The sequence below is a fragment of the Pelobates fuscus genome, chromosome 12 (assembly GCF_036172605.1).
Source record: "Pelobates fuscus isolate aPelFus1 chromosome 12, aPelFus1.pri, whole genome shotgun sequence".
NCBI classification, from domain to species: domain Eukaryota; kingdom Metazoa; phylum Chordata; class Amphibia; order Anura; family Pelobatidae; genus Pelobates; species Pelobates fuscus.
This window is the reverse complement of record NC_086328.1, coordinates 121,707,202-121,721,876: the sequence shown is the minus strand read 5'-3', so window position 1 is coordinate 121,721,876 and position 14,675 is coordinate 121,707,202. Positions and strand designations below refer to the sequence as shown.

General features: G+C 42.9%; 1 protein-coding gene across 7 annotated transcripts in view; it reads right to left on the bottom strand.

Annotated features, from left to right (window-relative positions):
* The window catches only part of SHANK2 (SH3 and multiple ankyrin repeat domains 2), a 509,303-nt gene that overhangs the window by 384,312 nt on the left and 110,316 nt on the right, over positions 1-14,675 (bottom strand). For all 7 annotated transcript variants that reach the window (XM_063437771.1, XM_063437775.1, XM_063437773.1 and 4 more), the window contains exon 2: positions 2,100-2,328. In XM_063437771.1, the coding sequence (XP_063293841.1) occupies positions 2,100-2,315 (216 nt within the window). In that variant the 5' untranslated portion in view covers positions 2,316-2,328. The remainder of the gene's footprint in view (positions 1-2,099; positions 2,329-14,675) is intronic.

Genomic DNA, 14,675 nt, shown 5'->3' with positions numbered 1-14,675 from the left:
GATGGTGTTGTAGCCCAGTCCAGCCTTGTGTAGGTCTACAATCTTGTCCCTGACATCCTTGGACAGCTTTTTGGTCTTGGCCATGGTGGAGAGTTTGGAATCTGATTGATTGCTTCTGTGGACAGGTGTCTTTTATACAGATAACAAGCTGATATTAGGAGCACTCCCTTTAAAAGAGTGCTCCTAATCTCAGCTCATTATCTGTTAAAAAAACACCTGGGACTTCTGATGGGGTGGTTGGTGCCAGTCAATAAGTTGTAATACTGCGCAATCACAGCATGAATATAAACCACGAAATAGAGCGAATTTAAGAAAACATATATTTGAAAAAAAACACCTGGGAGCCTGAAATCTTGCTAATTGATAAGGAATCAAACAATTAGTTCACTCATGGACATGCAAATCAATTTATCTCTTTTTTTTTTTTTTTTTAATTCTTTATTTTTGTTGTGCAGTTAGTTACATGTTATCAACATACGCCACAACAGCGTGTTTAAAGGTGTATTTAGGTTTGACAGTGGCATGAGAAATTGCACATTTTTATAAAGGTATAACAAGATTGGTTAAACAGCGAAAACGTTAGCATAAGGTAGGGTGATTCCCATTTAACATTGCTAGAGTAACTTTGCTAGTGTAGTTGTAGTGTAGTTACATGCGTCTAGATTTGCAATGGCACAGACTGCACGGGGATTCAACGTTAATGAACAGGCTAGGCAGGCATATTTAACTGGTGGGCACACTGAATATGAGATGCTACCTGTCTATGCTTAGTATACATCACAAGTGAGGTACAGGAGTGAGTCAAATTATAGGCTAGGACCCGTGTACCTGGACCTGCCAGCCTAATATGTAGCACTAGAAAACAAGTGAACACGAGGAGTAAAATGCTTGTCATAACAACAAAAGAAATGAAAACAGTGCTAGGAGACATGTCAGGCCATCAGGAGATTAAGTTAATTAGTTAAGATAGTCGCTTGCTAAGTATTGTAAGGAAAGTAGATAAACTATCAACACCACAGGGTCCTAAAAACGTTAGGGAAAAGGTAATGCATAGACTGAGGATAACAAAAGTCATTACATTGCTGGTGATGGTCTTGCCCTGAATTAGCAGGAGTCATGTTATCTGAATGGCACCCAATGCCACAGGTGGGTCACAGCAGGGAGTTCAGCCACAGTGAGTCTCAAGATTTTCCGGTCCATGAACCAGGGTTCCTCTTGGCTGCACTCTGTCTTGAATCCTTGGGTGCAAAAATATTATGCTGTTTCAAATCAGTGGGGCGCTTTATCAGAGTGTCCACATCAGTCCCTGATTGGCAGATGTCCCCTGAGGGCTTTGCTCCCCGCAGCCCGGCTGTAAATCTCGGTTCCTGCAGCTTTAGTCGGGAGATGCTGTGTGGCAGTCAGAGTGATTCGCGGCATCTAGCGTGGGAGGCTGGTTTGTGTGGTGTCGCTTGGCTGTGTCTCCGTCCCCTCCGCCAGTGTCTTATGGTGAGTGTCATAAGGTGAGCGTCATAATAGCGGGGCAGCGGCCGCCTGTCCCACTCACCGCCGGAGTAGGCCTCTGCCAGGGTAATGAATGCCTCTCCTCCAAGGGACTGCAGCTCAAGGAGCCAGCCTCTCTTGGACCCAGTGCCCCCCAGCCCATCGAGGGCCGCCGCTGCTGGTCAGTACATCCTTAGGGAATCATGGTTACAGGGCTTAAATTTAGATAATTTGCCAGAGCTGGTCTTTCTTGCGGCCATCCAGCTCGGCGATCTGGCCCCGCCCCCCTATATCTTTTTTTAAATGCTATTTTTATTTAACCCCTTAAGGACCAAACTTCTGGAATAAAAAGGAATCATGACATGTCACACATGTCCTGTGTCCTTAGGGGGTTAAAAACAATTTTTTATTCTGTCTCTCACTGTTAAAATACGCCTATCATTAAAATGATAGACTGATCATTTCTTTGCCAGTGGGCAAACATTCAAAATCAGCAGGGGGTCACATACTTTTCAACCCTCACTATAAATGGTCAGAATCTTGTCATTCCCTTATTTGCAGATGACCGGACCACGGTAAAAACAAACAAAATAAGGTATTCCAGGTTGTAAACTCACAGTTTGCTGAAGGTCTGGGATGACGATTCTGATGACCATAGTATTGGTCTGTATATCTTCTAGCCGACTGGTGGGCCGCTCCGCAGTGGCTCGGATGGTATCATAGATGGTCTCCTCTTTCGAACTGTCAGATTCAGATTCCATTGAGTAGTCTGAAAAACTCTGCGCCATCTCATCTTCACTGGAAGTGGGACTGCGTGGCATGTTCAGAATCATTCACCATAAAGCACTAAAATCAAAGGAAATAGAAAGGTGATGAAAAGAGGCACGAGGAAAAGACACAAAAATACAAAAATACACTTTTCAATGAGAAGGTCTGTATAGACAGGGAAGAAATAGAATTTAGTTTTTTTAAGTAAAAAACAAAACAAAAAAACACAAATCAAAATATAGGTACGGCTTCCTAGGAGAAATCTAATTGCAATTGTGAAATATAGAATGAATGATTGTCATTTGAAATCAGAAAAAGCTTTAGTAAAATTAAGTTTTTCAACAGCTATGGGAATTACAGACATTAGAATGTGATGGATTTATAAATACTTATATTGTTTTCATCTTCATATTTAATTATTTAGAGAAGGAAATGTAGTAAGATTGAAAACAGAGGATTAGAGATAAGATGTGGGGGAGGGAGGGGTCTGACATAGACAGATGAGTTTATTCTCTTAACAGTCAATTGAAGCGCTTTAAAAGTGAAGCTACCAATGCAAAGGCAAAATAGTACAGTTGGATAGATGCTCTTTTATTAACTCTAGTTTGTTTGTTTTTTGCCTTAATTTTTCCATTCTTATGCAGTTCTTCACACTTTAGTGATTAACATTCGGAATTAGAGATGGTGAGAGAAGGAAGGGCGGGAAAGATTGGGAGAGTAAAGATATGTGGTATCATACAGGGAAAAGCGATCACATAGGGATAAGGTATAAAAGGTATCATACAGGGATAAGGTATAAAAGGTATCATACAGGGATAAGGTATAAAAGGTATCATACAGGGATAAGGTATAAAAGGTATCATTCAGGGATAAGGTATAAAAGGTATCATGCAGGGATAAGGTATAAAAGGTATCATACAGGGATAAGGTATAAAAGGTATCATACAGGGATAAGGTATAAAAGGTATCATACAGGGATAAGGTATAAAAGGTATCATACAGGGAAAATGTATAAAAGGTATCATACAAGGAAAATGTATGAAAGGTATCATACAGCCACCCATCTGTCTTTAATTATATACACAAATACGCAGTAGCACCCATAATAACATTAGCAAAAAATCCACAGAAAGTCCATGTATTCTGCACAATAAACAGAAACATTTAGTAATTGATTAAGCAGAAATTAAATGTTTATTCCAAGCACCAAAACCACTTTAGTGATTTGAAGTGTTATAGTTCTTGGAGTGCTTCATGCAAAATAGCATGCTTTTTAAAATATTTGTTTATTATTTTGTATATATTTTGCAGTACACAGATTGGCCAATTTTCGCACCCTTTTTGTTACTGAATTGAGTTTCAATAACAAAACTTTACTGTGCAAAACCAACATATGTCCGAAATCTAAAAAAAATTCTATTTTCATAAAAAATGGTTGGGCCGAACCGAATTCTCTTGCTACGCACAATCTACTGTACACTCTCTAGTAGGCAACATTATCACTATACTGAGCTGTAATAGTTATGTTGCTTAGTTTACACATTTAAAAGGGAATGGGGAGTATAGCCCACAAAACCCTTTTCAAGGAGTAAAGAATCTAAATTAAGCTTAAATAATTAAAATATATGAAAATTTTAAAACAGTTTTGTATTGCACTTCTCCACCATATCATCAGGCAGACCTGTGTTTGCGTCCTCTCTTCATAAACCTGCAGTTCGAGGTAATGTTTTTAAAGCTTTTACAACTTTTCATTATGGCTTCACTACACAGTCAATAAAGACTGCTAAAAATACAGATTTTTGTTCCAATGGGGATATTGATAAAAGATAGGGCTGGTTTGAGAGGAACTGCCATAAAGGTTAATTGTTCGGAGACTGCTGAAATAAGCCTCAATTAGACAAAGCCATTCCATTGTTTATTTAAGCGGTGTTAGAGAATATATGAATACATTTCTTTAGTGGGAGAAAAGCGATAACCAGATTTAGATTGGAGCAATTTGCAAGGAAAACAATAAATGATCTCCAATCTTATGCAAAGTGACATCTTTATGTATATGAAGGCTATGCTATGATTGAGCATGTGTTAGGCAGTAAATAATGTAATGAAGGACTTGCTGTGCCCTTTCTACTAATAGCAAGAAATAACTCTGGCTGGTCATGTGAATACAAATTATGTATGCATGCAATTCTGATCACATACATGCAGAATAATACATAATAATTTGCTCATTAGTCTGTTTTACATTACCCCACTCATGGAGGGTAAAGACATTCCTAGATCATACACAACATTAAATTTGTGAGAAACAAGGATGTTATCACATTTTATTATACATGATAAGCTGTTTGTTGGAGTTTAGCATATTGCATTCTTCAGAATCTTTCAAATGAATCTCTAAGCAATATAAGACACCTTATTGCAGTGGTTTTTTTTTTTTCAAACTGTTTTTGAACAGTAACAGTTTAATGCTCTTCCGTTTAGCCGCTGCCAATATAATGCAAACTTTTCATTTGGCATTATCCAAACTAATCTGTCCAAATAGGTATGGCATTGATATCTTGTAAGCAAGAGGGATAGCAGCAGAGGGGCCAAGCTATTCCAGGTTTGTGCTTGTTTTTACAGAAAAAGCAAAAAAAGCAAAAAACAGGTTGCACTCAAAACTGAAAAGGGCTGCACATACATAGCATGCTTCCACTGTCAATATTCTGCAGTGGCTATGGTATTTAGAGTGTCCCTTTCAGCCCTGGTCCAAGGAGGAATTGCTCCAAATTATTTTCACATAAAAAGCACTTTAAACAAAAGATGAGTTAGTTAGTAGACCAGTTGCAGTATCTCAGAGTAGCAAGCTTAATTCAAGCTTCTCGTGTTAAAATAAAAACAAATACTAATGTGTTATCACAAGTCATGGGACTTAAAAAAAAATCTATAAGGTCTATCCCTAATCCCAAAAGGCCCCTCTGAAATATACTGTATACTCCACAGGAAAAGCCAATCCTACGTAAAGAGCAAATCTGGGGGCTAACTGTTAAATACGGATCAATGACGGGGACAGTCCACTGGTTTCCATGGTGATTTCGCTATGTTTAGATTAATTAGAGCCGTGCTCCTTATACATCATCCTTACATATTTATCTGTTTCTGTTGGTGGTGCATACAGGCATACGACGTGCAGGCTCACAAGTCACTTGCAGTCAGTAAGTGAAATGAAAAGTGTATTTAAATATGCGACAGAATGCATAGCTGGAGTTTATTTATTGAATCCCAGCCTCCTCTGGTATGAAGTAAGGCATCTGTAGGGAGCTGTCATCGAGTGACAGATATGGATTTGCAGCCTATTCCTTTCCCATCAATATGTGTAAAGTACTGTTATTCCTCTCACTGCCTGAAAGTAATTAGGCAATGTTCACCCCATGTCTATTTAATGAGATACACAAAGCAGGTGTTATTGGATAATTTATTTCTAAAGAAACCATATAAATAATCATCATAATAGATATCCTGCTCTCTGGGGTGTATACAGCTATCATTTCTTCGTACTGTCAGCCTGCACATGAAAAGTACAGCGGAGTGTAGGAATTCATATCCTAAAGGAGTGAAATCAATTAATCACAGCGATTCCTTCAGAATCCCACCCGTCATAAATTCACTCAATTCTTATATGAATCAAACGTACTGATAGACAACACTTTTCATACATAGAGTGAAGAAATAGCATGCTTCCTGGATAAAGGGAAAACTTTTTTTTAGTTTTACTGAGAAGAAAAGATTTTTATTTTTTTTTGGAAATTAGTGTTTTATTGCAATCTAGGAGCACATGTAGCAAGCAGTGAGACACACAGGTCCATATTAAAAAAACAGATTACAGGATTGTACCAACGCAGGGCTATTAAATTATTTTTGGAAATAAGTTCGGACTTGCTGGTCCAATAGAAGACCGTAATGAATGAAAGTGTAAAACATAAAGAAACAATTAAATAGCATGAAGCAAAGACCCTGCTCCAATAAGAAAAGATTGTATGAATTACAACCTTGCACTGCGTTGCTTTGTAGTATATAAATTAATGATTTTCGGTGAATCTGCTGGCTTAGTCTTGGTCTGTGGGGGCAAGCCCTTCTAACCCTCTTTGGTCACAAGCACCACTTATCTGCTAAAACCATGCAAAATGTGAAGGCCTGAAATGGTCTTTGAGCTGATTAGCTTTAATTTAAGCTTAACTTGTTTAGCTGCCTGGAGTGTCCCTTTAACTCAAGAGGCAGCATTTGTCCAGAGCACCTGCCTTGCAAAGACTGCTCATTGAGCTGCATTGGGAAGTCTGTGATTGGACAGTAACAAAAATGTTATGCGAAGATGATATGTGCACTGACTTACCTGAGGGGGTTAAACCATTCAATGGCTTGTATAGGCTTCAAGCCTGCACCGATTGTAAATAACCTCTTGTACTTCATATAGTACGTTCGTTCGTACACTCCCAAACCGCTAGATGCTTGAGTGATTATAGCCCGTTCGCATAGTATGCTAATTCGTACTCTCACAAATCCCAGTAGATCGTGGTTAAAATCAAGCGCTTCTTCGTTCGCATACCAAAACATCAATCGAGAATTGATGAAGGGTACAACTGGAATGTTTGATTATGGCCAGATGGCCCACTTTTATACACAGACCCCAGCATGGCGTTTCCAGCAAAAAAAAAGTAAAAACACGCCCAGGAGCCTCTGTGTCTGGGAGATAATTGAGTGTACTTTGCGTAAACCAGGGGTTCTCCATTAATTTTTCCCGTGGAACCCTTTGACATAATGCGCTAACAACGAGGAACCCCCCCCAAAATTTAGCGCTGTAGCGCAGATAGTATAGTACTTAGGAGCAGGTGTGCTTTTGTCTGTACAGTTGGTGTTTGTATATAATGTTAGTGTTTTGATACAGGGGTGTGTGTGTTTGTATGTAATGTTTGCATTTGTGTGTAGGGGTGTGTTTGGATGTAGTGTTAGCTTTTAAATGCGGATGTACATTTGTGTGTAGTATTGTGTTTGAGTGAAGGGTGTGTTTAAGTGTTTTTATATAAATTTGAAATTTGAATCCAGGGGTTTTTGTATGTAATGTTTGTGTTTGCGGGAGTTTTTTTGCATGGTGTGTTGGGGTTTGATTGCTGGGATGTATGCACATATACGTGGTTGATTGCTGGGATGGTGTTTAATTGCTGGGATGTATGCACATTTGATTATTGTACGTATGCCACGTACGTAAATTCGTACACAAGCAAATTAACACAGACACATACACACATTCATATACACACTGACATATACACACAGACACAAAGATACACACCTTGACACATGCACAGACCTTGACACACAGATACACACTGGCACACACACACACACCAATACACACATACTGACATACGCACACACACACACACACATTTAGATACACACAGTGACACATACACAAACCTTGACACACAGATACACACTAACTGACACACACACTCTTTGACAGACACACATACACTCTCACTGACAAGCACACACTCTTTGACAAACACACATACACACACACAAGCACACACTCTTTGACAAACACACATACACACACTCACTGACAAGCACACATACACTCTCACTGACAAGTACGCATACACTCTCACTGACAAACACACGTACACACTAACTGACAAACACAGATACACACATTCACTGACTGACAAACACACACTGTCAGTGACAAACACACACATACACACACTGACAAGCACACATGCACGCTCACTGACAAACACACATACACACACACTCACTGACAAACACACATACAAACTCCTGGGGTCCGGTGGGGCTGCTGAGCTGAGCAGCTGGCGTGTGGGCGTAGAGTACCGGCGGCGAGAGAGCGGTGATCTTCCTGCTCAGCTCCCTTGCATGCATCTTAGTGATGCCAGGGCCGGAGTGACGTCATATTCCGGCTCCGGTATCACTGCGGTGCAAGCAAGGGAGCTGAGCAGGGGAGCGTGCTCCCTCGCTTCGCGCCTCAATTATCAGCAGAACCCGACCAGGCCAAATCGCGGCGACCATTTTGTTTGCCGAAATTACGGTGGTACTCCATTTGTGTTCTCGCAGAAACCCAGGGTTCCTCGGAAAAAAACAATAGGAAGCGCTGGCTTGAACTAATTATCTCCCCGGCACTAGAGGTACAGAAAATAAAACATAAAATACCCCAAAACCCATATCACACAGATAGGAACCCCCACAAGTATTATATCCCCGGGTAGCCTGGATCTGAGCGCCCAACATATCCAAATAGCGCTCAGATCCCACCAATACAGCTGAATCGCCATCAGGGTAAAGTTTTGACCGACCGCACACGTGGCTTCTGCCCAAAATAGAGAAAAGGTGGTAGCAGTCTGTCACTTTGGGAGTTCCAAAACGAACAAAAAGACGAATGGTTCCCCTGGCTCATAGGTAGTGATTGTTCGCCTGGTTTGTGCGAACAATCCTACCGAACAGCACTCTCCTGGCTTGTCGTAAAAATTAAGCAGGCAAAATTACCGGTCTTCGCAGGGTCGAGTGTCCAACTTAGAGTTTCAGACACTCGACGACCAAGTACCGCTACCTGGTTTTGGGAGACAAGATGGCCACCGTTTTCCAGCACACGTGTTGTTCGGTTATACGAACGGCGGTAGAGAGCACGTTTGAGGTTTTCTTTGAAGTTAACTGAGCCAGGGGGTGGCCGGTGTTCGGTAGAACAATCTACCGATTGCAGGGAAAATAACTAGGTCAAGAAAATACTGGGTTTTGTCACACCAATCTTGCACCGGGGGCACTCTCGATGAGGAGATACTAGAGGCTGAGAGTAACATTTGATGCGGTCAGCCTCTAGCAGTGCCTGGTCTGTAGCTTCCTGATTGAAACGTGACTTTGAGCGGATGTTTTTTGTCAATCGGCAATGGCTTAAAGATTTTGAGGCTAAACTGATCATTAAGAGTTTAACCCCTTCAGGCAAGCCAGCGCCATGAACCTCTTCGCAATATAACAAGTTTGTTCTAATGAAATTATAATAGGGCCTATAGAGGTCCTTTAAGTTGGCCAATTTCCAATCAAGCAAAAATAAGCTTGGAGATGCATTGAAAAGATATGTTTACATATTATATGTAGGCATGAAAAAAAAAGTACACAGAGAAGTAATGATTATATGTTATAACCAAGAAGAGGGAAGATCTGACAAGCCTAAAAAGTAGCCAACACATCTAGGAAACAAACTTACCACCCAAATATATTTGTGTGTAGCTACTGTACGAGACAGAAAAAAATCTGCAATCTTTCTTGTCATCCTCTGTTATTAGTTATAATTTCTTCATGTGCAAGTGCTGATTATGACTCTAGATCAAATAGTTCTCCCATTAACGACCTTCTTACAATGTCTTCAGCATTCATGCTGTGTCTGTAATTTTAACGGGAATGTGATTCCTGTGAAGTTTGTTAAATTAGAGTTTACTCCTGCCGAAGGAACAAGGCTGGGCTCTCCCAGCTAATGTTTGGCTGTGCTTAGAAGTCAACATTTCAATTTAACACTTGAAACAATTCAGTTTAAAAATAAAATAAAATAGGGGGGCGGGGCCGGGCCGCCAAGCAGCATGGCAGCAGAGCAACGTGGCTCCGATCTTCAGCCCTAAACAACGGCATAAAACATGCTCACAACCTACCCCAGGGCCGGATTACGTGCGGCAATGCAATGGGGTACTACTCAAGCACCCATATGATACCAGAACGCGGCCAAAAATTCACGGGGTACACCGAGACTGATGACCCTGGCCTACATACCTGCCCAAGCATGCATGAGGACAGCTGCAGAGAGAGAACAGATGCCTGATTGCCTGACCGGAGGAACAAGCACACCGGCTATGCAGACGCTGGTGGAGATTTACACGGTTGAGAGCTGCGCTCCGCCACCCCCCCGGCCGGTGGGGGTAATCCCGGCCACATGGAGGCTGCACACCCTGGGACGAACGCAGCCAGCCGGGGTGCACACTGACCTCCTGCACAGGCAATGGCTGCCTAACTGCGGCCCGCCTGATACCTATACTTAAAGACACATCTGAATGACCAGAGTTGGGGTAACTAGGAGAAATACCTACAATGGGGCGCTGATCTGGACGGCCCGTGCGGAATTTGGCACAGCTGAGCGCCGGATGGACTCCCCGCGGCGACTACTGGCCTGCAGGAAAAGTGAGTGCCCCGGCCTCTGGGTCTGTGGGGTCCCCAGAGAGCCATGTCCCTGATGCCGCGAGCCCTGTGGGGCGGGACAGCACGGCCCTTCCGGCAGACCGGTGACCGGGAGCGGCACGCACCGGCTCCAAATGTGTGGCTGGCACCGGGAGAGACATTGGGACACGTACTTCACTGGGTCTGAGGTGGTGATGGGGAGGTGCAGGGAGTGGGTGGCCCGCGGACCTTAGGTGTGGGGGTCGAGTGGACTGATTCTACTCCCGAGTGCCCACAGCGCCACGGAGGACTCGGGTGCTGAGCTGGAGCCGTCTCGGGGAGGACGGATGGAGACTCAACGTCTCGGGTGACGCACTGCGGCCGACCAATGGGAGGCCCTCATCGGACTGCTATTAAGACCAGCCTTGCACCCGTATTGTTATAGTTCTTACCATTTAATTATTATTCCTTCTGCACTCATTATTATCACATGCCTGTCTCATGGTTCACTAGGTGCTGATACAAGATAGCTAGGGCTTCACGCCGTTTTTCTTGTTGACTGGATAGCCAGACAGGGGTAATATATAACATATGTTAACATGCTTACACTTTCCCTTAGAAAGACGCACATTATACATGTAACTATTTACCACTGATAGTTTTAAATTCAGTAAGTTAACCTGGTATGGAGCCAGTGGTGTATCCTGGTTTTGTGCTGCCCTAGGCAGGACAAAACTCAGGCGCCCCCCTCCCGCCCGCGCCACCCCCATCCAACCCTTCCCCCCGCCCGCACCACCCCCACCCTTCCCCCGCCCCGCCTTCTAAATACACACACACACATTCACTTACAGATACGCATACACTAGCTAACAGAAACACACACTCTCTAACAGACACACACTCACTAGCAGATACACACACTCACACTAACAGATACACACACTCACACTAACAGACACACACACACACTAACAGACATACACACACACTAACAGACATACACACACACTAACAGACATACACACACACTAACAGACACACACACTGACATACACAGACACACTAACAGACATACACAGACACACTAACAGACATTCACACACACACTAACAGACATTCACACACACACTAACAGACATTCACAGACACACTAACAGACATTCACACACACACTAACAGACATTCACACACACACTAACAGACAGACACACACACACTAACAGACATTCACAGACACACTAACAGACATTCACACACACACTAACAGACAGCACACACACACACACACACACTACCAGCAGACAGACAGACAGACACGCACACTAACAGACAGACACACACACACACTAACAGACATACACACACACACACTAACAGACATACACACACACACACACTAACAGACATACACACACACACACACTAACAGACATACACACACACACACACTAACAGACATACACACACTGTAACAGACATACACACACACACTAACAGACATACACACACACACTAACAGACATACACACACACACTAACAGACATTCACACACACACTAACAGACAGACACACACACTAACAGACAGACACACACACACTAACAGACAGACACACACACACACACACTAACAGACATACACACACACACTCACATATTTAACACATTTTTTTTTTTTAAATTTACCCCCCCCAGCCTCCTTACCTTTGGGAATGCTGGGGGGGTCCTATTTCTCCCTGGTGGTCCAGTGGCTGCTGGGCGGCGCGGGCGGGCGGCCGGGCGGCGAGGGAGCACTTCCTCTGAGCTGTCTGCTCAGCTCCCTCGCGCGCCGCACAGTGAGGCTGGGAGGCGGAGCCGGAATATGACGTCATATTCCGGCTCCCAGCCTCACTGTGCGGCGCGCGAGGGAGCTGAGCAGACAGCTCAGAGGAAGTGCTCCCTCGCCGCCCGCCCAGCAGTGCCGCCCGACCGCCCAGCAGACCGACCGACCGCCCAGACGGCATGCCAGTTAGCCGCAAGGCTAACAAGGCATTTGCCCTGGGCGTTTGGGGGCGGCTTTTTTGCCGCCCCCTGGAAAATGCCGCCCAAGGCAAATGCCTTGTTTGCCTCGCGGCTAATACGCCCCTGTATGGAGCAATCAGCCAACTTGTATGCATATAGTAGATGTACATATTGGCTTTTCACTGTAATTGCTGACTATATTTTCGTTATAAATTTGCAAGGTAACATTGCACACTTGACCTTAAAGCAATGCTTGTATTTAAATGTAAAATACAGTTTAGCCTACCTTTACTGCTTTTTTATACGCGGTCATACCAAGTACAGTTAGATTATTGTTAGCGTCATTACTACATGTTAGACGATTGCTGTTCATTACCAACTTCATCACAAATAGAACCACCTGACATGAATGACTATCAAATCAGTGTAATGTCTTGACACTGTTGTAATATTCCGACTTCAATTAATATAACGTTTTGAGACCGACATACATGGTGCCATAATTTGACTACACTGTGTACTGTAGGCTTATGTTATTTTCTGTTATGTAGTTAAATAATACGTTATACCATGAAACTGTAAAGCTACATATTATCCTTGGTGCACATAATTGCCTTCACTGACTATGTTATGCTATACAAGCTATGACAAATCCGCTTCTGCGTAAGCGACAAAATGTTTGCACCTTTATTTACTGATGCTTATGCCCCTGCGTGGGCGATTACTTGCTTTACCACAAATCAGTTTGATATATGCGTTTATATTGTAAAAATAAAATAAAATAAATAGATGTTAGAATGAACAGAAAAGCATATCTTTACATGCGGACACTTGCGCTCTTATTTATGATACATATTGGACTGTCTCACGTTGCATCTTTGACCCGTATGGTTTTTATTCATAGTAGATTCCCACCCACAGTTTATTCCCCTGTAGTTTTAACAGGCGTGCCTTTATACGGTTCAAATTAAGCATTAATTCCAATGCAGACAGCTTTACGCACCAAAGATGTATGTTCAATTTTTGGGGTTTATTCATTTAACAATGAACTGTAGTGAATTGGATTGTATATGGCTACATATAGGCTAAACTAGTTGAGCTGGAGAAAGTTCCATCTCTGCTATAGTGATGGTATTAAGGCTACTTTAGCCTGAATTTTGCAATTTGGATTTTACTATGTTACACATTAAAGGGTCACTGTAGGCACCCAGACCACTTCAGCTCATTGAAGTGGTGTGGGTGCAATGATCCATGTCCCTTAACCACTTAGTGACCAGACAGTTTTTCAATTTTCTTACCGATAAGGACAAGAGCTGTTTTTACATTTCTCCTGTGTTTGTGTTTAGCTGTAATTTTCCTCTTACTCATTTACTGTACCCACACATATTATACACCGTTTTTCTCGCAATTAAATGGTCTTTCTAAAGATACCATTATTTTCATCATATCATTTAATTTACTATAGAAAAACATTATAAAATATGATGAAATAAAATAACACTTTTTCTAACTTTGACTCCCAAAATCCCAGCAGAAAGTTCTCGACGGCGTCTCAAGACTCTGTCACGGCTGTCACATGTGCTCAGTGTGAACCTGCTTTCATCTGTGAAGAGCACAGGGCGCCAGTGGCGAATTTGCCAATCTTGGTGTTCTCTGGCAAATGCCAAACGTCCTGCACGGTGTTGGGCAGTAAGCACAACCCCCACCTATGGAAGTCGGGCCCTCATACCACCCTCATGGAGTCTGTCTCTGACCGTTTGAGCAGACACATGCACATTTGTGGCCTGCTGGAGGTCATTTTGCAGGGCTCTGGCAGTGCTCCTCCTGTTCCTCCTTGCACAAATCGGAGGTAGCGGTCCTGCTGCTGGGTTGTTACCTTCCTACGGCCTCCTCCACGTCTCCTGATTTACTGGCCTGTCTCCTGGTAGCAACTCCATGCTCTGGACACTACGTTGACAGACACAGCAAACCTTCTTGCCACAGCTTGCATTGATGTGCCATCTTGGATGAGCTGCACTACCTGAGCCACTTGTGTGGGTTGTAGACTCCGTCTCATGCTACCACTAGAGTGAAAGCATCGCCAGCATTCAAAAGTGACCAAAACATCAGCCAGGAAGCATAAGAACTGAGAAGTGGTCTGTGGTCACCACCTGCAGAACCACTCCTTTATTGGTGGTGTCTTGCTAATTGCCTATAATTTCCACCTGTCGTCTATCCCATTTGCACAAC